Consider the following 27,420-nt stretch of genomic DNA (forward strand, 5'->3'; position numbering starts at 1 on the left):
AAATGCACCAGAAAGCGGAATCCATCTCTTTTACGAATGTCCAAAATCTAAACACATATGGAATCAATTTTCCAATTGGATAAAAACAAAAACAGGTATCACATTGAATATCGATAAGAAGAAAATCCTATTTGGATTCTCTGATAAAAGGAACGATGTCCTTAATCTCCTGATAACAGTTGTCAAATTTACTCTTTTTAAAATACGAACATATACTTGTACACCAAGTTTCGATACGATCAGAAATAAAATAAGTAAAGTTTACAATATCGAGAGAACACATGCCATCTCTTCTTGTAATTTTATCAAATTTGTTGGATTTTGGTCTGATTGTCACCAATTGTTTGATCAATACTAACGGACAACCGACCCATTTCCCTACAATGTCATTTGTTATAATATGCTTGCCATACTCTGTATACAAACGCATGGTTATATTTGACTGTTACTTGATGTCACGGTTTTGTACCTAAAAAAATGATGAATGAAAAAAAAAAGGATATGCTTGACGGTGACTCTCTCATCACAAGGGAGGTACCTACAACTACGACAGAGGGGTGCTTGACTGTGTATGGATTCCAGGCTCGGGACCTGGAGGATTACTGTTGCTATACTAATTTGAGTGAGTTTAGTTTCAGGCCGCTTTTAGCAATATTCCAGCAATATCAGCAACACCAGAAATGGACTTCAAACATTGTACCCATGTGGGGAATCCGGTCTTCGCCATGACCAGCAAACCCTTTACCCACCAGGCTGCCCCGCCGTCCCACTATAATTTGAAGTAGACGTGGATAGTGCATGTGTTGCTGATGGTGTTTGTATACACGGATTTGTTGATGCTGATTGTGGGCTTAGTCTCAGTGAGTGAGTGAGTGAGTAAATAGCACAATATAAAAGCATCAGCCATATTGCAATTTTTGCAACAGCACTTATTTTTCTCCTGTGGAGGTCTCATTGATCCCTACAGCACTGAACCAAAACTATTCATTCATTCCAACATCTGAGGCAGACTTTGATGTGTTCAGCAGTACCTGTCTATGTTGTCCTGAAAATGTATATGGGTCAGGTAAATACTGTTCAACTGGGTGAAGAGTAAATTAGGACATAAATCTACTGTGTTTCGGAATTAAAGGAGCCTGTATGGCATTATGTCGTCATTGTGATTAAAACACTTTTCACCCAGCAGTGGATGGGTACCCAGTAGGGTGAGATGGTAATGTGACTGTCAGACTTCTAACATCTCTCACACAGCTTGGTTTTGTATATACCCCTTGGTGTTGAGACTGAAAACTGTGTGGACACTCAAAAGTTGACCAAGGTAATAATTCTCTGTGCACTTTGAACATAGACAAAAACACCATTTAAATGGATCATTACTGTTGTTGTTGTACTGACTGAGTTTGGTTTTACGCCGCTTTTAGCAATATTCCAGCAACATCACGGCAGGGGACACCAGAAATGGGCTTCACACATTTTACCCATGTGGGGATTCGAACCCGGGTTTTCGGCATGACGAGCCAACGCTTTAACCACTAGGCTACCCCACCGTTGTAAGGGTGGTGTTGTTTTGACTATTTCTATCATTATTCACAATGCTTTGAATCATAGGTCAGTCACATCACTGGTCATGTTGGAGCAGGTCATGCAGATCTTTATTCACATGCAGACTATTTCTACCATTATTCACAATGCTTTGAATCATAGGTCAGTCACATCACTGAGTCCATGTTGGAGCAGGTCATGCAGATCTTTATTCACATGCAGACTATTTTTACCATTATTCACAATGCTTTGAATCATAGGTCAGTCACATCACTGAGTCCATGTTGGAGCAGGTCATGCAGATCTTTATTCACATGCAGACTATTTTTACCATTATTCACAATGCTTTGAATCATAGGTCAGTCACATCACTGAGTCCATGTTGGAGCAGGTCATGCAGATCTTTATTCACATGCAGACTATACCATTATTCACAATGCTTTGAATCATAGGTCAGTCACATCACTGAGTCCATGTTGGAGCAGGTCATGCAGATCTTTATTCACATGCAGACTATATTTACCATTATTCACAATGCTTTGAATCATAGGTCAGTCACATCACTGAGTCCATGTTGGAGCAGGTCATGCAGATCTTTATTCACATGCAGACTATATTTACCATTATTCACAATGCTTTGAATCATAGGTCAGTCACATCACTGAGTCCATGTTGGAGCAGGTCATGCAGATCTTTATTCACATGCAGACTATATTTACCATTATTCACAATGCTTTGAATCATAGGTCAGTCACATCACTGAGTCAATGTCAGGTCATGCAGATCTTTATTCACATGCAGACTATTTTTACCACTCATAGGAGAGTCCATGTTGGAGCAGGTCATGCAGATCTTTGTTCACATGCAGACTTTTACCATTATTCACAATGCTTTGAATCACCATGTTCCATGCAGATCTTTGTTGGCACCATGTTCCTGCTAACATAAGCTGGCTGCTACTGACAAGCCTATGATGATGATCCTAACACTGCACAAAGGGGACAACTTTGTACCTGGTCCAGTAACTAGGCTGTTTGGCCCATGCTGAATTTGACATGGGGATACGAGACATGATACAAAGCTTACAGAAACTACAAACTACTGGACTTGTCAAGATCATTTATTTCCACAATCATCCAGTTATACATTCAAACATGAGTGAGACTGTTATGTTTAACATCACATTTGGAACAGTACTGTGTAACATCTTGCCATGTTAGCTTGACGTGGGGCACAAACTACGGCAGTTCCATGAGGTTTGGTTCAGATTGGGTACAGATTGGGTATTGCTTCAATAAACTGGGACACATATACAGGCCAAATGTGGGGTTAGAACTCAGCATCATGGGTTTCTGGCCAGTCTTGGGCACATATCTGCACTGCAAATTGTGTTGCCTTCAATACCCAAACACCCGTACTTTCAGACAGAACAAACACGCTCCAGTTAAAAAGTGGCTTCTGTAATCAGCCCATGATGTCAAAGTCATCTCTCTGTAAAACAAAACAAAATCATACATTAAAACATTTTCTTAAAATTATCATAAAGTGTAACATATATTTTTTCAGGTTCCTAGCATAATAGCAAAAGCTTCAAGACAATTCTGTTTTGTCTTTGTTTAATGCCGCACTCAGCAATATTCCAGCCATATGGCAGCATTCTGTAAATAAATCTACACGACTGGGATACGATGACATGTGTCTGACCACCGAGTCTGACTACCTGATCTCATCAGTCCTCTCTTACAAGCATGGGTTCTAACTCAGATCTTCATGGGTTTAACTGTAAAGTAGTTCACTCACGATATCGTTGTAGTCCAGGACGTGTTTCCTGATAGCGGAGGTGTCTGTCCATGTGATGAAATCCTCCATGTTCCTGCAACAGTGATGGAATCAGTGTAGCACTGTTTACATCACATGACAGCATGTTACTTACTGTAAGCGTCAATATCTACCACTGTCCCAGGTCCAGGACACTGTCTACCTACCAGCATGATGAAGAGCATGTCACTTACTGTAGCGTCAATATCTACCACTGTCCCAGGTCCAGGTCACTGTCTACCTACCAGCATGATGATGAACATGTCACTTACTGTAGCGTGAATATCTACCATGTCCAGGTCTTCTACTGTGATGCATGTCCATGTCCCAGGTCCAGGACACTGTCTACCTACCAGCATGATGATGAACATGTCACTTACTGTAGCGTCAATATCTACCACTGTCCCAGGTCCAGGACACTGTCTACCTACCAGCATGATGATGAGCATGTCACTTACTGTAGAGTCAATAGCTACCACTGTCCCAGGTCCACGTCACTGTCTACCTACCAGCATGATGATGAACATGTCACTTACTGTAGCGTCAATATCTACCACTGTCCCAGGTCCAGGTCACTGTCTACCTACCAGCATGATGATGAGCATGTCACTTACTGTAGCGTCAATATCTACCACTGTCCCAGGTCCAGGTCACTGTCTACCTACCAGCATGATGATGAGCATGTCACTTACTGTAGCGACAATATCTACCACTGTCCCAGGTCCAGGTCACTGTCTACCTACCAGCATGATGATGAACATGTCACTTACTGTAGCGTCAATATCTACCACTGTCCCAGGTCCAGGTCACTGTCTACCTACCAGCATGATGATGAACATGTCACTTACTGTAGCGTCAATATCTACCACTGTCCCAGGTCCAGGACACTGTCTACCTACCAGCATGATGATGAACATGTCACTTACTGTAGCGTCAATATCTACCACTGTCCCAGGTCCACGTCACTGTCTACCTACCAGCATGATGATGACACTGTAGCGCCAATATCTACCACTGTCCCAGGTCCAGGTCACTGTCTACCTACCAGCATGATGATGAACATGTCACTTACTGTAGCGTCAATATCTACCACTGTCCCAGGTCCAGGACACTGTCTACCTACCAGCATGATGATGAACATGTCACTTACTGTAGCGTCAATATCTACCACTGTCCCAGGTCCAGGTCACTGTCTACCTACCAGCATGATGATGAGCATGTCGCTATACACCAAGCATCACAATCAAACCAAATCTAGCTTCTGAACCAACAATCACTGGATGCTGCCGCACCTGGGTGAAACTAAACAGGTGTTGAATAATGCAATAACATTCTCGCCACATGCATAGTCTTTCTTCTTATAATATCCAGCTGTTTTAAGTTCGCAAAAAGAATTGTGATGTGTTGTAGAAGTTTACAGGTGATACTGAAGACCTTTTGATTACTGACAGTTTAGCTGGACAACATGCTCATCCCAGAGGGAATGTTTGCGCCAATAATTAGTGTCCTTATCCATAAATCCTTGATAGCATTATGAACAACGCCCAACATGACATAACCTTATTTTAAAAAATACTTAAACAATCAAAGAAGCTATCTTTGTGAAAATATCACGCAAATCTCAGAGAGTCATTTCATTTGAAGATGTCAACTTAACACTTGCTTGGCTCATATTAAGAAGAAAACCAAATTTATTTCCACTTCCATCAAAGGAGAGCAACAACAGTTGTTGGTGATAATGATCAAGAGACACTGAACTTACAAATAGATAAAGAATGCTTCAAGAGTTGGTTGTAGATAATAGTAGTAAGTACTGCTTTGAGTGAGTATGGTTTTATGACGCTTTTAGCAATATCACGGCAGGGACACCAGAAATGGACTTCACACACTGTACCCATGTGTGGAATCCAACCCACGTCTTCGGCATGAAGAGCTAACGCTTTAACCATAAGGCTACCCCATCGCCCCCAAATACTGTTTTTGAATTATCACACATCTCAAAAGAACAATTCTATATTTATGCCAAAATAAAGTAATCTTTAGATTATCATCAAAAAACATTTAACATAATGTTCAGGGGCAGTTTTTACACACAATTTATTTTTTTAAACTATAGGTCAATGGTATCAGTGTGCATGCCCTGTATGCATGGCCCTCTGATACACATGTACCCACCTGGTGACAAGAAAGGCAGGATCACTGATCACTTCTGGTCCGACACGGATGTCTGAACTGTGTTAAGGAACAAGCTGTTAACAGTTCAATGCTGTTACTCTCTTACTTCAAGTTCTCAACAACTTCTGCATGCAGGATGGTGGTTAGATTACTAGTCTGTCATACAGACCCTGAAACAAATATACCTCATACAGCCCATGCAAGTCTGCATGATGTGGCACTTTTAGATTTCCACAGTTTCAGGAATGAAAATGAAGAGTCTCTGGGCTCCTTTATATTATATTTTGTGAATATAATTTAGGAACCATTGTCTGTAAAATATGTCCATTTCAGAGACAAGATGTCAACCTCTGTCGTTACCACAAGACATTAAAATAAGGTAGCTGTTGTTGCCCTGCCTGGGGGTGAAGCTCCAAGTCAGTATACTTTTAATGAGTTGGGTCGGAGTGACCTGCCAAAGCTCACAATGACCCCAAACAATTGATCATGGCATTCATAGCATGTAACCTCATAAATCTGACAAAGAAACTCTTTGATACTCAGAAGGATACGTCCTTGTTCAATGAATGTTGTGGCTGCACGCAGATTCTCGGCCATGTGACTTCTCACCATCACAATCGGAAGTCGCCTCCTACAACAAAATAGAATAGTTTGAATAAATCCTTAAATGTATCAAACATCTATGAAAATGTGCTCAAGAGATCTCCAATGTACAACTGCAAGGATGGACTTCTTTGATGAATATTTCTCCAGAAATTGTTGAAATGTCTGAGCTTAGCAAAAAACACACTATAGACAAAAGCCACATCACACAAAACTATCTCAAGTCTATGTGAAAATACAATCATCCCCAGCATATGATCACCCCATCCTTTGGGATCACTAAAACAGTCGAAGGATTTTACAGTCAAAGGAGTATCATTGCATGAGTTACCTCCCCTGGACCATGGCTTCAACAGCAAGGGTAATTCTGTCCTGACCATTGTACACAATGTGAGAGAGTGAGTTGGACTTAACCTCATTTTGAACAGCATCTAAGTTACATCTTGGTGTTACATCCTGATCTGGAAGGACAGCTTGTGGCCCGAGTGGCAATGGAGGTCTTAGACGCAATCGCACAATATTTTCTCACCTACAAAATGCTGATGCAGTCACCTTCGACACAAGCTGCAAACTGCCTTTTGTTGGAATCAACCCCATGCTGTGTCTGTAAAAAGTAAACACAATACCATGAACATATTTCCACCATCGGCAGAAAAGTCCTTTTTCATCCTGAGGACATCAACTTACAGATAAAATGCAATTAAAGATAATGGTTTGATGAGCCAGTATTATCGAATCTAATGACCAGCAATTGGTGGTAAGGGACACAGTCTACCCTGAGTCCTCTACAGATCTCTTGAGTGAGTGAGTTTAGTTTTATGCGACCCTTAGCATATTCCAGCAATATCATGGCGGGGGACCCCAGAAATGGGCTTCAAACATTGTGCCCATGTGGGGAATCAAACTCGGATCTTCGGCGTGATGAGTATACCCTTTAACCACTAGGCTGGCCCACTGCCCTGTGGCAAATCATAAAATAGTCTTATGTCTGTGATTGTTGTTTATTTGTAATCAAATTATACACCTGTGATCAACTCATGTACCTTTGCTCTGGAATCAAGTAATATATATCTGTGATCAAGTTTTATATCTGTGATTGTCGTATCTGTAATTACAGAATATATCTGTGATCAAGTTTTATATCTGTGATTGTCGTATCTGTAATTACAGAATTTATCTGTGATCAAGTTTTATATCTGTGATTGTCGTAATCTGTAATTACAGAATATATCTGTGATCAAGTTTTATATCTGTGATTGTCGTATATCTGTAACTACAGAATATATCTGTGATCAAGTTTTATATCTGTGATTGTCGTATCTGTAATTACAGAATATATCTGTGATCAAGTTTTATATCTGTGATTGTCGTATCTGTAATTACAGAATATATCTGTGATCAAGTTTTATATCTGTGATTGTCGTATCTGTAATTACAGAATATATCTGTGATCAAGTTTTATATGTGATTGTCGTATCTGTAATTACAGAATATATCTGTGATCAAGTTTTATATGTGATTGTCGTATCTGTAATTACAGAATATATCTGTGATCAAGTTTTATATCTGTGATCAACTCAGGTACTTTTGATCACATTTTCTACCTGTATCATGATCAAATGTGAATCTAACTCAACACTGTGACTGTGTAAGATTGATATCTAGATAATCACCTCAGGACAGAGTCTGTCATACAGACCCTGGAACAAATATACCTAAGAAAGTCCAGGTCTTAATTACTACAGTTTCAGAAAATGAAGAAAGTCTCTGCCTCCTTTTCATTATATTTTATGATGATAATTTTGGAACTGTTTTTCAGTAAAATATGTTCATTTCAGAGTCTAGATGTGAGTCCACATAGGATACACAGTACTTGCTTGTAACTCCTAATTCTCCGTCAACTTACACGAGAGATTGTATCTCTGTGTGAATCGGATTCGCAGAGGACATTGCCACCTCTCATTTGGAACACTTCATTTAGAAACGCAAGTCTATTAGCCAGTAAAGTGAAGACAGATACGATCAGCTACACAACTACCATTAATGTAATCTGGTATTCTTCACTGCAGTGATTGCAAAACAGCTTGTATACTCTTGCTTCTTAATTCATGAAAGTTCTGTGGTATATTATAATGGGCTTATAATGGCATGATGACTAATGTTTAGTCTCTATAAATATATTTCTGATACATTTAGTTTGCAAAGGAGGAGCCCCAGTGAGATGTGGGAGTTTCAGAACTGAACTTCTACATTCAGGGCACAGAATTGTAGTGAGGGCTGGACGGAAGGAAAATAATATGGTTGATGGACTGCGATGATGGGTGACCAGACAGACTTATGGCACGTGAGTGAGTGAGTGAGTTTAGTTTCACACTGCTTTTAGCAATATTCCAGCAATATCCCAGCAGGGGACACCAGAAATGGGCTCCACAAATTGAACCCATGTGGTGAATCAAACCTGGGTCTCTGTCATGACAAGGAAATGCTTTTAGCACTAGGCTACCCCACCGCCCCTAAAAAACCTAAGATTTTTTATTTATGAAATTAGATCAGAGTAAATTTAAATTCTGTTAAGTTGATTCTTACAACAAGCAGTGTGTACTTATAATCAATAGTGCCCTTGAATGAGACAATCTTCACTGAGGATCATCAACAGATCTTTTGCAACATCATCATGAGGCACATCCAGAAACAGCCTGTCATGGTGACAATCTTGCGCAGGTTTGGTGACTATCACAGAGGCTCGTGTCAACTTATCTTGTTCGTCAGTGTATATACAAGACAGCTATATCACTGCAGCTTATCACCCATGGACAACTCTCTCCCTCCTCTGTCCAGACTTGTGAAGCAGAAACAGGATGATGCAACAAGTTTGGGAACAAAAACCGATAAACAAAGCCATTGAGGATCTAGGTTATCACGCCACCTTCATCAGGAGAGATGGCAGCTGAGTGTGTCAGGTGACAGTCATTGTGGCCAAGGATAAGACCGGTTCTAGATTGTTGACATGTGATGTAGTCATATATTGTTTTCTTTTTGAGTCATCGAACTCTCATATCAGCAATATCTCAGAGTGAGTGAGTTTAACACCACTTTTAGCAATATCACAGTGGGGGACACCAGAAATGGGCTTCACACATTATACCCATGAGGGGAATCAAACCCAGATCTTCGGCGTGACGAGGGGACACTTTAACCACTAGGCTACCCCACTGCCCCTAATATCTCAGAACAATATTTGAGAAGAAACATCAAGGAAGAACAATAACTATCACCATAGAAATATTGAGTGTAATAACACTTACTTTTCTTGGCTGCATTTTCGCGATTGAAGGTGTTGATTTTTCTGTGTGGAAGGAAGTACAGGGTGTTGGGGGCCTATTCTACCCTGAAACTCCCCATACGGAAGCTGACTCTGACCACAATCCATGGTGCCACTCAAGGGGTTAAAGTCCCCCTGACAGTGGAACATAAGTCCACATTAATTGAGGTATATAACATCAAGTAGTGCTAAAATTGCTCTGTTGTAGTTAACTTCTAATATTGGTTAGTCTTGCGTACAACCACTAGTGGCCAAAGTGATGCCATAAATCCTCCTGGGAATAATGCAGGAAGCAGAGGCACCCTGCTCCCCAGGAAAGTTCTAAGTCTTGCTTTGGGCACTGGTGGTCTATAGCCTAGTGTTAAATCTATACTAAATAATAGTCTGAGGAAGTAATAGTTTTAATACAGAATTGGTTTGTTTTATACTTAAACTGTGACACTGAACTTTCTGTTTTATTGTTATTCACAGACAGACTTTAACATCATTGAACTTGTTTTCATTGCTATATGGTTGCAATATTGCCTATGAGATTGAAAATTCAACCCATTCACACACAATCCACCTACAGAACCAGCATAGCTTGTGAGACACCTACTCTATATCACCACACAGTTAACACACATAGTGCTGTTATCACCTAGACACCTTCTCTATATCACCACACAGTTAACACGCATAGTGCTGTTATCATGTAGACACCTACTCTATATCACCACACAGTTAACACACATAGTGCTGTTATCACCTAGACACCTTCTCTATATCACCACACAGTTAACACGCATAGTGCTGTTATCACCTAGACACCTTCTCTATATCACCACACAGTTAACACACATCGTGCGTTATCACCTAATGCTGTTATCACCTAGACACCTACTCTATATCACCACACAGTTAACACACATCGTGCGTTATCACCTAGACACCTACTCTATATCACCACACAGTTAACACGCATAGTGCTGTTATCACCTAGACACCTAAGTAACTCTATATCACCACACAGTTAACACGCATAGTGCTGTTATCACCTAGACACCTACTCTATATCACCACACAGTTAACACGCATAGTACTGTTATCACCTAGACACCTACTCTATATCACCACACAGTTAACACACATAGTGCTGTTATCACCTAGACACCTACTCTATATCACCACACAGTTAACACGCATAGTGCTGTTATCACTTAGACACCTACTCTATATCACCACACAGTTAACACACATAGTGCTGTTATCACCTAGACACCTACTCTATATCACCACACAGTTAACACACATAGTGCTGTTATCACCTAGACACCTACTCTATATCACCACACAGTTAACACACATAGTGCTGTTATCACCTAGACACCTACTCTATATCACCACACAGTTAACACACATAGTGCTGTTATCACCTAGACACCTACTCTATATCACCACACAGTTAACACACATCACTTAGAGTGCTGTTATCACCTAGACACCTACTCTATATCACCACACAGTTAACACGCATAGTGCTGTTATCACCTAGACACCTTCTCTATATCACCACACAGTTAACACACATAGTGCTGTTATCACCTAGACACCTTCTCTATATCACCACACAGTTAACACGCATAGTGCTGTTATCACCTAGACACCTTCTCTATATCACCACACAGTTAACACACATAGTGCTGTTATCACCTAGACACCTTCTCTATATCACCACACAGTTAACACACATAGTGCTGTTATCACCTAGACACCTACTCTATATCACCACCCAGTTAACACGCATAGTGCTGTTATCACCTAGACACCTACTCTATATCACCACACAGTTAACACACATAGTGCTGTTATCACCTAGAACCCTTAAATCACAGACCAGGACTCCATGTTGTCAATAACTACACCTTGTATGTTCCTTGCCATGATATGGCACCACCCATAGATTTAGTCCCTTTGTACACAGATACATAAATACATAAATATATAGACAGCGGTTATCAAACTAAACATCTCTTTAATTGAAATGAGGTAGACATAGGTGAATAGATACTTCATCTTGTGAATAAATGTGTTAGCACAACAAAACCAACAGCCATGAACATTATTTTCGCATCATTGAATCAACATAGAAATCAATAGGGAAGTGATAAAATTACTAATGGCTGTCTTAGCACCGAAGATCCTTTTGGAAGTCATACCGACTCATATTGTCCGAACACTATGGACAGTTTACTAAGCAGATGAATGAATTATTTAGACTGGACATTCCCTGGAAGGGCAATGGCTGTGGCTAATGTGGCGTGATAGCACACTGTCAACAAGCAAATCTATTCATTGATAGTTTATCACATTTACAAGGCCGACACTTATGACAAGCAAGGAGAACCATATGCATGCCCTTCAACCTGATCCCCTACATAAAAGCATATAAACAGAACATTCAGGTTTATCTGCACAAGTAACCTACTTTTATCTACAGAGAGAGTGAGTGAGTATGGTTTTAGATAACTTTTAGCAATATTCCAGCAATATCACAGCGGGGAACACCAGAAATGGGCTTCACACATAGTACCCATGTGGGGAATCAAACCCCGGTCTTCAGAGCATGATGAGTGGGCGCATTAACCACAAGGCTACCCCACCTCCCCTTATCTTCATAACAGCGTTGACCTACATTGACCTAAACTGAACAGAAGTGACCCAAATTCACTCAAAGAATCGATCTAAATTTATCATAATAACAGAAGTAACTTTGATTATCTACAGAAGAGAAGTGATCTATATTTATCTACAGAAGTGACCTACATTAATCTACAGAAGTGACCTATATTAATCTACAAACAGAAGTGAACTACATTTATCTACAGAAGTGACCTATATTAATCTACAAACAGAAGTGAACTACATTTATCTACAGAAGTGACCTATATTAATCTACAAACAGAAGTGAACTACATTTTTCTACAAAAGTGACCTATATTAATCTACAAACAGAAGTGAACTACATTTATCTACAGAAGTGACCTATATTAATCTACAAACAGAAGTGAACTACATTTTTCTACAAAAGTGACCTATATTAATCTACAAACAGAAGTGAACTACATTTTTCTACAAAAGTGACCTATATTAATCTACAAACAAAAGTGAACTACATTTATCTACAGAAGTGACCTATATTATCTACAGAAGTGACCTATATTAATCTACAAACAGAAGTGAACTACATTCATCTACAGGTGACCTACATTATTCTACAGAAGTGACCTATATTAATCTACAAACAAAAGTGAACTACATTCATCTACAGGTGACCTACATTAATCTACAGAAGTGACCTATAATAATCTACAAACAGAAGTGTTCTACACTTCACCATCATCATCATCAGTCGCTATATGGCCGAAACAATACCAATGCCCCATTAAATTTTAACTCATCATCATCAGTGTAAGTTGTTTACTGGACAAGTCAACAAATACTCTGAGCATAGGGGTCCTTAACATATATCCATTTATACATGAAGACGATCTCAATTTATTTCAGCCAAAACAAATACATTGCGGAACAAACAAAGCCAAAGTTTCTTCCCATGATGTATTACAAGGCAGAAAGCAGCGGTGATATCCATGCTTGTGTTTGTATGTCTGAAGTAGCAGTCACTATCAGAGTCGTGTGTCTGAAGGGCAGTCACAGATATCACCATTGTTCTTGGTGACACCAGGTCAACCTCACCACACAGATAGCTGCTATCACTGATGAGCCCACCCATCCGAGCCACTGGAATAACACCTCACAATATAGAAATTAGGTATCTCAGTATCTCATTAACTTCTACTAAGAAGATGAAGAAGATCTCTTTGTCCCTGTGACAGCAATGTGATTGATAAGATTCACAGAAATCAAAATCAATATGCATTTTTATTTTCATAATTAAGCACTGATAAATATTCATGAATCATATATATTACTAGAACTGCTGCTACTGCTACTACTACTACTATTATTACTACTACTACTACTACTACTATGACGACGACGACAACCGCCTCCGTGGTGTAGTGGTTAGAATGTCCGCCCAGAGAGCGGAAGGTCGTGGGTTCGATCCCCGACCGCATCATACCAACAGACGTTAAAATATGGTACTTGTTGGTCCCTGCTTGGCGCTCGGCATTAATGGGTACAACAAGGACTGGTCGGCTCGGAGTCAGTATAATGTGTCTGAGTGGGGGGTATTCATGCTTCACTGCGGCATGGTATCTCAGTGGGCTAGCACTATAAAACCAGCTTTAGTCTGGGCTAGTACAAGCAGCTGCACACACACATACACACGCATGCACGTCGTCATATGAGCGAAATATTCTAAGGTAAAGCCAATTTCACCTCACCTCACCTACTACTACTACTACTACTACTACTACTACTACTACTACTACTACTACTACTACTACTACTACGATTCAGGAAATGTATGCTAATATGCGAACCTTGCCTTTAAAATGTGTCATTTGCCTCCCAAGTACACTGTGGTCAGGTTTGGTGTCTCCTGATCTATTAGATAAGGTCAGGAGTATGCATAGGTTCTCTACCACAGTCCTTCTGACACTCTGGGTAAAGCAGAAGGCTGCAGTGACGGTCAGTCTCTATATTTCTGGACAGTTCTTGGTGGGTGACTAGGCAGCAGTCCCTAGGAAAAGTCCCATTTGCTGTCTGGGCTGTGTGTAGAGAGGCAAAGGACCTGAGCTGATGATGTGCCTGTGATCAGGATCACCCAAACCCTCTTTGTTGCATTTATATATTAAAATCTGTATGTGCAGCATGCTACTTTATCATTACCCTGATTAATCTATTAGTGTTTGCTTGACTTTTCATTCTCAACTCCTATACAAACTCTGCCTGTGAGATGTTGAAGGTCAACAGTTCTTTACTATCACTCCCTTCTGGGTACCATTATTAACCACTGTGCCAAGTTCAAGAACTGGTGACAATCTTGCTTGTCCAACATATAAATATCCCTGTTCTCATACAATGAGCAATAGCAGTTAATAACACGACCTAAATTGAGAAAGACATCTCTTATCTATGCAACATAATTTCTTGAAAGCACTAACAATTTAGACTCACACCACTGACCTCCAATTAAATCCAAGATAAGATCTCACTCATCATTTCAGATCCTTCTCCATTACTTGGCCAGTAACAAGCTGCCTTGAGGCTCCTCATAGGGTTTTGATTTTAACAAATATGTTTGTAGATGAAGTAAATGTAAGAACAGTTAAATCTTTATCATAAGAGATTCAAGTAAAATGTTTTCAAAAGTCAAAATTGACATAAGTTAAAACTTTACTGTTTATCATAATTGAGGTATAATCTCGTAAAATTCATATCAAACTAGACCTAATGAAATTACAAAACTCCCCATCAGTGTTTGGTACTTGCAATAAAACATGAATTACAGTAATGAAACGGAACCAGTTCTCCCCATGTTTGTGTGACCCACTGACAATCAGAATTCTCACAGAAATGACTCCCCATTTTAGATTTCAGTTTGTGATGTATTTCCTCACAAAATATCATGTGTAAAGCCTGTTCACAACAATTTTTCTTTTGAAAATATACAGACTTTAAACACATGGTTCAAAATTTGACTGGTTTCAGACTTGTGACACGCCCTCTCAAGATCCTCCTTCAGTAACCTGGCATTAAAGGGGATGTATTCCAAGCAAAATCAGCAGTCCCAAGAAGTTCAATTCAAGTCATCCAAAAAACATCTTGTACGTCCAATTCAAACCTAATTATGCCTATCATCCTAACAACTAATCTCAAAGACACGGTTCATACAAGACACTATTTACACCATCAAGAACAAGAGTGGAAATTGACAAGTGACCATGGGGTCCCTCTTTAAGACACCTACTCCACACAATCTACCATCAGGGTCTTACACCAGATGCCAGCTTCATTTCCCCTCGCCTCCTAAATTAATTGATTCAATTTCTGAAAGATAAGATAAGGTGTTAATTATAGCGTTCTTCCACCTTTCCCATGGTGTCAAGTGTCCCATCAATATCAAGCCAAGGTGTGAACGGCTTCCTGCCTCAACAATGGACCGAAGCTTGTGGTATTTTTTCACTTTGACCACAGGGTAACAATAAGATTAAATCAGAGTTGTAAATCAAGATGAGATATATCAATGACGCCTGAATAATCTTCATCATGTCCCTGGGGACCACTGGAGACAGAAAACAAGAATAACACACGTTATGATTTATCTTTTAGTTCCCAAGAGCCCAAGAAGGCTTTCATAATCATGACTAACTAGTTACTTGTGTAAAATGGCTGTCAGCAGTGTCTAGCTAACTCAGAGACGAAAGTGACTGAATCTTGACTAGACAAAGCAGTGATTCATATTAGGAACAATGTCACAAGATGTTGAAGTAAAAATACATGCAAGCAAATAAGTTGGTTGGTCTGTTGTTTAATGCAGCACATATTCCAGCTATATGGCGGCAGTCTGTAAATAATTGAGTCTGGACCAGACAATCCTGTGATCAACAACATGGACATCGATCTACACGATTGGGATACAATGACATGACCAGTCTGACCAACTGATCCCGTTAGTCTCCTCTTGCGACAAAAGCAAGGATAGCTGAAGACCAGTTTTAACCCAGACCTTCACTGGTCAGCTGTTGGGGAAAAGGACATGCAAGCAACCAAGTCTGTAAATAATGGGGTCCGACAAACCAGTGGTCGATGTTATGAGCTATGTCATAACGTTTGGGGTAAAGGTCATGCTAGCAAACAAGTCTGTAAATAATGGGGTCTAACAAACCAGTGGTTGATGTTATGAGCTATGTCATAACGTTTGGGGTAAAGGTCATGCAAGCAACCAAGTCTGTAAATAATGGGGTCTAACTAACTAGTGGTTGATGTTATGAGCTATGTCACAAACGCTTGGGGTAAAGGACATGCAAGCAAACAAGCATGTAAATAATGGGGTCCTAACAAACTAGTGGTTGATGTTATGAGCTATGTCACAAACGTTTGGGGTAAAGGACATGCAAGCAACCAAGTCTGTAAATAATGGGGTCTAACAAACCAGTGGTTGATGTTATGAGCTATGTCATAACGTTTGGGGTAAAGGTCATGCAAGCAAACAAGTCTGTAAATAATGGGGTCTAACAAACCAGTGGTTGATGTTATGAGCTATGTCATAACGTTTGGGGTAAAGGTCATGCAAGCAACCAAGTCTGTAAATAATGGGGTCCGACAAACCAGTGGTTGATGTTATGAGCTATGTCATAACGTTTGGGGTAAAGGTCATGCTAGCAAACAAGCCTGTAAATAATGGGGTCCGACAAACCAGTGGTTGATGTTATGAGCTATGTCATAACGTTTGGGGTAAAGGTCATGCTAGCAAACAAGTCTGTAAATAATGGGGTCTAACAAAGCAATGGTTGATACTTTGAACAATCTCCCACAGTGGTGAGTTGTAATGACAGATAACAGCGGTGTTAGACAGCTGGAATTGTCAAACTGAGAGTCACATTGCCTCCACAGGATCCAAATTGCCCAAAGAATGGCAAGTATAGTTACACCTATATATTAATTATTGCTTCATCTGCCATTGTATCTACCATATCTACCATAGTATCTACTGCATCTACCACATCTACTGTATCTACCACATCTACATCTACCATTGTATCTATCATATCTACCATTTCTACCACATCTACCATATCTACCACCTCTATCTCTACCATATCTACCATGTCTACCTCTACCACATCTACCATTGTATCTACCATATCTACCACTACAAGGGTCAGTCATGTCCATAGGTTTTCTGAGACTTGTGAGATGTCAATATTTGAAAACAAGGCTATCGTGTTACGTACCTAATCACAGAAATATATCAATTATGTTGTTTCATTAAAGAGAAGCATGATATTAATCAGCTTTGTTTGATAATCACAGGCTTTGATGGAAGTACAATCATTTATTTGTCAAATTGCATAATGGATTCATTATGTATTTTTGTCGAAGGACGCAAGATACTGATCTCACACGTCTGTAGGGTATTTGTGTCAATGCATGTTATAAGTCAATCAAAACAACCAACTTGATTTGTTAAATTGCTAAACGGGACAATTTATGTTGATCTGCTGATATTTGATAACAAGTTATTGCATATAATTAATCGTAGAAACAAGCTTATAAATGGTGGCATGTTGGGTGTACATGGCATGATTGTTCTATGTGCGATATCGCAGAGAAAATGCAGCTGAATCATGAAAAGAGGAAGAGACTCTATAAAAGACCTTAAATAACCGGATAAGAGACCGCATCCTAATACCTTAACCATATCAGTGAACATGTGCCTGACCTCACAACACACCGCCTACACCATGTGTCCGACCACCGCCTACACCATGTGTCCGACCCCCACAACAACCATCTTAAACATGTGCCTGACCCCCACAACACACCACTTTCACCATGTGCCTGATCCCCACAACATACCACCTTCACCATATGCCGGACCCCCCAAACACCACCTTCACCATGTGCCTGAACCCCACAACACACCACATTCACCATGTATCTGACACCCACTGTACCACCTCACCATGAGCCTGACCCCACAACATACCACCTTTCACCATGTATCTGACCCCCACAACATACCACCTTCACCATGAGCCTGACCCCCACAACACACCACTTCCATGTGCCTGATCCCCACAACATACCACCTTCACCATGTGCCTTGGCCCAACAACACATCACCCTTTACCTCACCTCCCTGGACAAATAGCCTGTCCCCATGTGTTATCTGACCATATCTAACCGTCAGCAGCCGAAGCTGTTTGTAGTAATTAGCCAGAAGGAAAGGCAGGTCTTTGAGGTAAGCTGATGAGGTCCCGCCATGTGCTGTGTCAAAGCCACATAAATCCGGCCCCCTGAACCCTATCTCCATGGGAAGCTGACCATGCAGACACATTATAGCTCAAGACATCATTAACCTTTTAGATACTGCTGGGATAAGACTGGGTTCAATCATAAACGAAATGTTTCAAGTCCTGCACTAAGTTCAGGGTGTCTATGCCTCTGATGGTGTCAGAAAGGAATGGGATTATTAGACTGGTTGCCAAAAGGGTCAGTGTTGGAAGTTCTTGCAGGAACTCCTGACATTTGGCTAAAAAACAGATGACTGAAAGGGTTGTTGTCGGCACAGACACCACAGATCTGTACCCCAGGTACGTTTCTGCATTCAGAAAAGTACCATACCCAAAATCAGAATACAGAAACATACCATAGAATAATTCCATTCCAAACTGTGTCGTATTCTTCATCGGAACTGTGCTACTGTTGTATTAAATGCATTTGATTGCGTTATTTAAGAAGCGATCATGCACAGTAACAAATATTTCGCCACCTGCTAAATACCACCTGCAATCAGTTAAACGGGAACAACTACATACGGTTTCGTTTTTTGGTTGCGGAATATGGACTCATCCGCCATTAGGGTACTGGGTACGTTTCTGTATTTTGGCTTTATTTAGGGTACATTTCTGTACACAGTAGTACCTGTGCCGACAAGAAAAATGTTTATATCTATTTATGTGATATCGGAAATGAGAGTCTCGGGACCTGCCACATTGTCCTCCAAAACAGTTTCCTCTTTCAGTTCATTTTCCATAAATAATGTGAGTGAGTGAGTGAGTGAGTAAGGGAGTGAGTGAGTGAGGGAGAGAGCTAGCGAGGACAAACTTTATTTCAGCTGCATCATGGTGGGAAGAAAGCCCAAAGCGATGTAGGGTTTGATATTTGCCACTTCACACTTACACTGTCCAAAATCCCTGGAAGTGAAAAGTCAAGAAGGTCAAAGTTCCATCAACATGTCCTCACAGAGAGGGAATTAGCAAGGAGGTTCACTTGGAGAGATTACATTCCATACCCTCGTGTTTACAGGGGAAGTAGAATCTGAGTGTCCGTGACAGATGTAAAGATCTACTCCTGATGTCCTGATGTGTGGTGATGGCTGCGGTGGGAATGTTTTTGTTAGGGTCTTCTCAACATCTACATGTAACTGGAGATGGGTATTTAGTTCTGTGCATTTCTGAGTACTGATTTCAAATTCCATATCTAAAATACTACTGAGGTAAAAACCAATTGTGTGGATTACAGCGTGGACTATGTAACAACAAGGACAACACACTATAGAGCAAACAATAAACAATAATTATCCGAAATTGTGCTAATTGTTTCCTTGACGACAACTGGGAGAGCTACCGTGCAATATTTTGGCTTTAAACTGTCTTCAACCTTTAGAAACTGGGGAAGACCCAAGCAATATTTTGGCTTTAAACTGTCTTCAACCTTTAGAAACTGGGGAAGACCCAAGCAATATTTTGGCTTTAAACTGTCTTCAACCTTTAGAAACTGGGGAAGACCCAAGCAATAATAAGCTTTAAATCGCTACACATACGTGAATTATGGGACTTATTGGAGATCGTGCTAGGTTATGACCTGTGACAAAATGTCACTTGTCAGTGATTTGACTTGCATTACATGATGGCACAAAAAGATGGAAAAAAGTAATTTTATATATACGTTTGACAACTTGACAACATCAATGCAGTTGTTGATTTTATTCATTAGTTTATTCTATTTATTTAATCATTTCCTCAAAACATCGTTACTTTGCTCTTTGACAATGTTATTGTGGACCCGCTCCCGAAGCATGTGTCCGAGAATCGTTGTTTTCAATTACATTGCGAAAAATAGTTTATAATTTTAATTCTGCTGATAATATATGATCAATTGAAATTTAATAAGTGTTTCCAGACATTGTGAAATGTGATGGATTTAATATATGAATCATAAGTCAGGTAAGTTCCTAAAATTATGTCTCATTTTGACGTGACTACTGCCTGGCCCCTTAAGTGGCCTCCGGTGTCTGGGGACTCATAACGTTGTGGCCGCTTAAGCGGCCTGCGGTGTTGAAAGGGTTAAACTGTCTTCAACCTTTAGAAACTGGGGAAGACCCAAGCAATATTTTGGTTTTAACCTGTCTTCAACCTTTAGAAACTGGGAAGACCTAAGCAATATTTAGGAGATAAACCTACTGTGTGGGAAAATCAGAGTATATAATCTGAGATTATAATAGCTCTAAATTTAATTTAAAACCGAGGCAGCGTGGCGTGAGGTTTTAAATGAACAATTAGAGCTATTATAATTTCGCTATATACCTCTGATTTTCCCACACAGTAGGTTTATCTCCATTCTATGACAATTTTATGAACAATTTCAGGTGGAGCTCTTTCTTTGGTAACGAGTCAATCATTGAAGCCGCCTCGCATTCCAATCTCAAGTGGTATCGCCCTCAAGCGGGTGTTTGGTGGCAAAACCGTCAATGACTAACAAACTACAGATTCAGTAATAACAAATCACGTTTTGATTTTTCAATGCATCACTCACCAATCATTAACTGATAAGTTGGAAAACATATATCAAATAAGTTTAAAAGCTTGGTTCACATTTGAAAATTCCAATCGTAGACCCTTTCCCCACCAGAAAAGTGCGTGGTAGCAACCTCATGGCCTTGACCTTTTCTCCGAAGTCATTGTTTACATTTACGTGCAAATTTGGAAAGATGCGACAGGAGAGCCTCTGACAGTTTGTGCAAGGTTAACCTGATTGTATGACTGAGATAGTCTTTGATATCTAATTACTGGTACTGGGTACAAAATTTAAGAGTAGGGGCTTTTTGCTGTAACGAGGAAGTCCGTGTTGTACGAATTTAGAGCTGTTGAATTTTTCTGCCCTGTCAACTTGACGATTTCACGCGACCTCTACGTCTGCGCGACAGCTGTGGTGACTCTTACACACTCATGTGTGTACTTTGTGCTCAAATTCGATTCTACGGATATTATTTTCTCTACATTTTGGAAAGTGTTTTGTGACCTAGTGGCTTCAAAGTGTAGTGAATTCAAATTGAATCGGATTCGCTGGCATGTTCGCGAGTCTGTTGACAAAGAGCCAGATTTGTGGTGATATTTCCGAAAGGATGGATCAGGACACGAGGGTGTGCCTCTGGCATAAACACGGTAAGGTAATTAATTATACTTTAATAGACTACATTAGATCAAGCAGTGTAATGGATAAGAGGGATCATGACTAAGCTAAATAACTTTTTCAACGATATTATACATTTAGAAAAAAAATATGTTGGGCTAAACAGAACGGTTTGCAGATTCTGTAGATCTAATTGTGTTTTACTACCGCTAAATTTGAAACAGTACAAATTTCAAAATATCATTTTGTTTGATTGATAACCCAACTGTTTATTTATGTGGACGGAAGGCATTAAAATTTCTTCGCCTCGATGTTAATGCATCCTCCGTTACGGATCAAGATCAGTGGCGATATCGCTGACGAAAGCTGATAATAAATTTAACACGGAAATTTTGTAGCAGTCTATTGCTGGATCTATTCTGACATAACATAGAATCAACGTAAACATATTTGTTTTGCTGAATTTTTATTCGGAAAGCAGACGATGTTTTGATCTTGTTCGACTGAATATTTGTTTCCATGCTTTTCGAAGTACTTTTGTATGTATAAACACCTATTGCTGTGATTTCACGCAAGTAGTGAGTCGCGGCCCGCCATCGCTAAATCCATCTTTAAAGACATATGTGTAATTTCCGACAGTAAAATCGCCGTAATTTATCGATGCATCGGTAGGTTGTTTGGTGTCCGCCATGTTAGTGGGCAGACAAAAATAGTGCATTACCGTGAAATCATGTATGATTGCGCGACGGGAAAACAGAGACCTGTATAACGTGATTATATACCTCTGAATGACTTTAATTAACCAATCACAATCCAGTGTTTACTGAAGTCATGGTAGAATTTGGTTTTAACCTGTCTTCAACCTTTAGAAACTGGGGAGACCCATGCACAATGAAGGGCTAAAACCTAAGGCACGATAAAAATAATTAAAATACAAGTTTAAATTGTGTTTATAAACCGGTATTATATGAGTTTTTGGTACCAGGCCTGTTTGGTGTTGGTGCATGCATGTGGAATATTGAAGATTAGGAATGTAATACAAGATGTATATTTCACAACAAAATGCTTCCCATTTCCTTGTCTGGATGCAAAACAGTGTACTGAACAAAATGACATTGAGGTTTATATCTATATATATGGTACTGGAAATGAGACTCTCAGGGCTGCCACATTGTCCTTCAAAACAGTTTCCTCTTTCAGTTCAGATTCCATAAAATACTGTCGATATTGCGGTCACAAGCTGTCACTTTCTGTAATCACATCTCAGCATTTAGTTGACAAGGAAATATTGTATACACCTTATAACCTACAGAATATATAGCAGGGCTCCAGATAAGGGCCATATCGGCGTATGTACAGCTAAAAAATATGCACGATACGGTAGGGAATAATTTAGAAAACGTATCAGATACGCACCACAGCAATGGTGTACGGTCTTAGAATCATTTACAGACGTATTTATCTGAAACAAATCAATCTGATTTCAAGCAGTGTCCCATCTTTGATAGTGACACATTGGGGTTTCGCTTGTCATGTTCTGGGAATCCCCACTGCAAACATAACCGTGTACCGCAGTGAATCACCTCAGATAAATTTGATTGGTCAAAATTGTGCACGTAAACATGGCAGCACAGAAACAAAGACTGTGTCTCGATGACTTGTAAACAGTCTAGTAATCAAATTGTTGTACAAATAATGAACGAACTGCTTTCTACTGTAGTATCACTCATTCATCTTGTCGTAGTCATACAGGCAGTTCAAATTTCTAAACTACAATGAAAAAGATTTGGTGAATATGAAGAAAATCCAGCAAATGGTTCTTGAGATATCTCGCTGACAAGGGTAAAACGTTAAAGTCCCCTTGTGACCTTGAAATGAAGGTCAAGGTCACCAAACCTGACTGGGACCTTTCTTATACTGTGATGAACCTAAGTACCAAATATGAAAAGAATCTACTCAACGGTTCTTAAGATATTCCAATTCATATGGACGAACGGAGCCTAATACTATATCCCCCGCTTCGCGCTGAACGCACGGTGGGGGATAACAAGGATTACGAAGTTACTAGTATTAGACTTGAAATCAGATTTGCTTGTTCAGTGTCACTGAGACTTTAACAGTGAGCGAAACACTCATGTACTGATTCCAATTGTTGAAATGTGTGGTATGATTATAATGATGGTGGAGATGTTATTCACTCTTTCTTAACTTTGATTCCAGGACTGAGATGAATAGTTTATGGAATTAACGTTGTAGCATAAACCTCACTACAAATGCCATTTAACTTTAAACATTTCAGTCTTTCAATTTCAGTTAGAAATGACCAGTCCTTCTGACCACTGTAACATTTTGAATAAACATTTTTATAACAAAACCATGATAACACAAACAACAAAGTATTGTTTTATTGTATTGTATTGTTTATTGTATTGTATTGTTTTATTGTATTGTATTGTATTGTTTTATTGTATTGTATTGTATTGTATTGTATTGTATTGTTTTATTGTATTGTATTGTATTGTATTGTATTGTATTGTATTGTATTGTATTGTATTGTATTGTATTGTATTGTATTGTTTTATTTTACTTGTTCATTGACCTGTTTACGCAAGAGTAGCAATGTTGTGGTGCATATATTGAAACAAAACACAAGATTACTGATACTCCATTAAATTCCACTCAGTACTCTAAATGTACTAAGTTTTTCCAGTGCTCCTATATTGAACAAATAAGGAGTACATACACCTGATGTTGAAAAATGATCTGAAGCCCTGTATATAGTATATTGCGTATGACTATGGTATACACAATACATGGTATACATATATGGCAAGTAATAAAACATGTAAAATTATACACCGCTATAATGTGTACAGTATGTGTCACAGAGTGCATAATAATCTAGAGTGTACATACCACAAATATAACATACAGCCACAGCCTAAACAGTATCAGGTCGTGCTGGTTATCGCTCTTAAGAATCAAAGCGATAAACGGAGCTCAGTAATTGATCAATAATCAATTGTAATCTCTTCTTTGAGTGGCATTTTACATTTTAGAAATTGGAAAGAACAATATTGAACATGGTATGCAGGTATGGATAACAACTTAAAAGACTTAAAAGACGAAAGAAAAGTTGCTATCCATACAGTTTGTTCAATATTATCAATTGTAATCGCAAACCCCACCACACAACTCATGAGGGCAAAACGAGACACAATCATAACACTGTACAATCGAAACAGGCACCGATTAATAAACATAACATAACCTACTCTCTACAGTTTAATTCTCTGTTTAATGTTTTATGAATGTCGATTACTGTCCTGACCTCATCGATAATTGTTGACGAGACCGGGATCAATTGACTGACCGATTATTCAATCAACTGCTCCAGAACTTGTATCAGGCATATTGTACATACATATGTAACATACAGCCATAGCCTAAATTGTATAAGGTGAGGTTAGGTGAAATTGGGTTTTAACGTGGTGCTTGAGAATATTTCGCTCATATGACGTGCATGCGTGTGTGTGTGTATGTGCGGCTGCTTGTACTAGCCCAGACTGAAGCTGGGTTTATAGTGCTAGCCCACTGAGACACCATGCCGCAGTGAAGCATGAATACCCCACTCAGACACACTATACTGACTCCGAGCCGAACAGTCCTTGTTGTACCCATTAATGCCGAACGCCAGACAGGGACCAACAAGTACCATATTTTAATGTCTTTTGGTATGACGCGGTCGGGGATCGAACCCACGACCTTCCTCTCTCCAGGCGGACGCTCTAACAACTACACCACGGAGGCGGTCAAATTGTATAAGGCATACTGAGTGTACTATATAACTAGACTTGCACAAGTCTCTAAGGTAATAATTAATAGTTTAAACGAAAATTTCTAAAAAAATATAAACAACAGACTGGCATCCTAGTCCCCTTATTTAATACTCTTCCCTCTTTAAAGGATAGAATTACTATATACCCATGGGCTCAGCATTCAGTACAGCCTTGGAGCAGGGCTAGTATATAACATATGGTCTTCAATGTACAGAGAATACTGTAACTGTATATAGCAGTTGTTTACTGGATATCTTACATCTTACCCACACAATAGTGTTTAGTATTTAACATTCAGAATACAGCCAATATGACATTAGTGGTGTTCCGATTGATTGAAATAATCAAAGATTGATCGCAGCAATTAAACAACCAAGCAATTGATTATGTATTTTCACGACATAACACAACCAATTTGGAACACTTGTTCACATTAACGATATTTTTCACAAGGTTCTTTTTGTCTGTGTTGTTAAGTTTACATTTCATAAGCACTACAAGCTCATTCCGTGATTGAATTTATCTCAAAGACCCCAGGAATTTTATGTTCCTAATATGTCACTCGGCCTTCAAAGATGCAAGATGCATCATTTTAAGTTGGATGTGAAATTTGCAAATAAAAACAAAGAAGTGCATGTTTTTTCTTTATTTTTATGTGCATTAACAACCACAACAGGAAAATTTGATAAATGGCTCCAATCAATTATTTTAGAAAATTAAACAGTTGAACGAACCAATCATCAATCATCAATTTTGAGATTTTAACCAATTCCCAACACTATATGACATAGAGAAGTGGGCTGCAAATCCCTCTGTATATATAACCGAGATTCCAGCAGGTAACACCCAAGCCAGTGTAGAACAATGTAAACCAACACAGAACAAATGAAGGGCCAAGTAATCAACATCAAGAATCCATCAACCATCATTATGTGCCGTCTGTGCCAAACCTGTGTAAATATATATCATCAGAATGATGATAATCGCCAAACGTATCTCTGTTTATTGACAAACAACCAAACATCCACAAGCAAGGAACCTCCTTTGAACCATTCCCACGCGTCTTGCAAGTAGATCTGAATTCTTCCTCATACCACAGAGATGAAGCATCGCTACTTCCAGTATCGGTTACACCTGTAGCCACTGAGTAATCCACAGGTTTAGTCTGCGAGCTGTGAGAACTACGACCCTCGGTGATTGACTGCCACAATAATATTTATTTATACACAGAAATGGCCACAAAGACGCACTGTGTCAGAAGTAAAGTTAGGTTTTGCAAAACGTCTGTAACATTCATGGCGTGGCTGTGACATGACAGGTCCAACCTCAATGTCGTCTTTTTATTCTCTGCAATGTTATCAGAATCTTGAAGGTACATACAAAGCTATCTGTCGTCTGGTAAGGAGTAATTTTTAAAGGAAAAAATAACTAAACTGTTTACCTTTCATTTCAAACTGAAGAGGAATACAGGCCTCTTTTAGAATCGGGAATTCTTTTCTTGCCAGGATTCTTTACTCATGAGGAAGTTGCATTCCCTGGAGTACTTTATTTCAATATAGAGATTGAAAACTCAAGCAGATTCTCATAAACATGTGTCTGATAAGAAATATCATCCAAATCTGCAAATGATAACTATTAACACAAATTATTTGCTTGGGGTTACTTATTTCTGTAGTAGATGGTGGAAGAGTTATCAGAACATTATCGGAACATGATGTACTGCTGAAAAAACACAATGTGACACAAAACCTACCTGTCTTGGTTATTTACGCGTGATCCAACGTCTCACTTTACACACACATTAATATAAGTATAAACATGATCATAAATATCACAGATACTGGACCTCAAAATTCCCATTAGTGAGTGAGTGGGTTTGGTTTTACACCGCTTTTAGCAATATTCCAGAAATACCACGGTAGGGAACGCCAGAAATGGACTTCACAGATTGTACCCATGTGGGGAATCAAACCTGGGTCCTCGGCATGACAAGCAAGCGCATTAACCATTAGGCTACCCTATCGCCCCAAAAAT

At 39.4% G+C, this 27,420-nt stretch overlaps 1 protein-coding gene across 1 annotated transcript in view; it reads right to left on the reverse strand.

Moving 5' to 3' along the window:
- Positions 1-2,649: 2,649 nt before the first annotated feature.
- Positions 2,650-27,420, reverse strand: part of LOC124270257 (U3 small nucleolar ribonucleoprotein protein IMP3-like) — a 99,248-nt gene continuing 74,477 nt past the window's right edge. Inside the window, exons 3-7 of the mRNA XM_046705294.1 lie at positions 6,668-6,742; positions 6,087-6,166; positions 5,536-5,587; positions 3,343-3,415; positions 2,650-3,033 (exon numbers count right to left, since the gene is read on the reverse strand). Coding sequence (XP_046561250.1) covers positions 3,007-3,033; positions 3,343-3,415; positions 5,536-5,587; positions 6,087-6,166; positions 6,668-6,742 — 307 coding nt within the window. The 3' untranslated portion in view covers positions 2,650-3,006. The remainder of the gene's footprint in view (positions 3,034-3,342; positions 3,416-5,535; positions 5,588-6,086; positions 6,167-6,667; positions 6,743-27,420) is intronic.

Source organism: Haliotis rubra, unplaced genomic scaffold (genome assembly GCF_003918875.1).
Source record: "Haliotis rubra isolate DU_JTF1 unplaced genomic scaffold, ASM391887v1 Scf150, whole genome shotgun sequence".
Classification (NCBI taxonomy): domain Eukaryota; kingdom Metazoa; phylum Mollusca; class Gastropoda; order Lepetellida; family Haliotidae; genus Haliotis; species Haliotis rubra.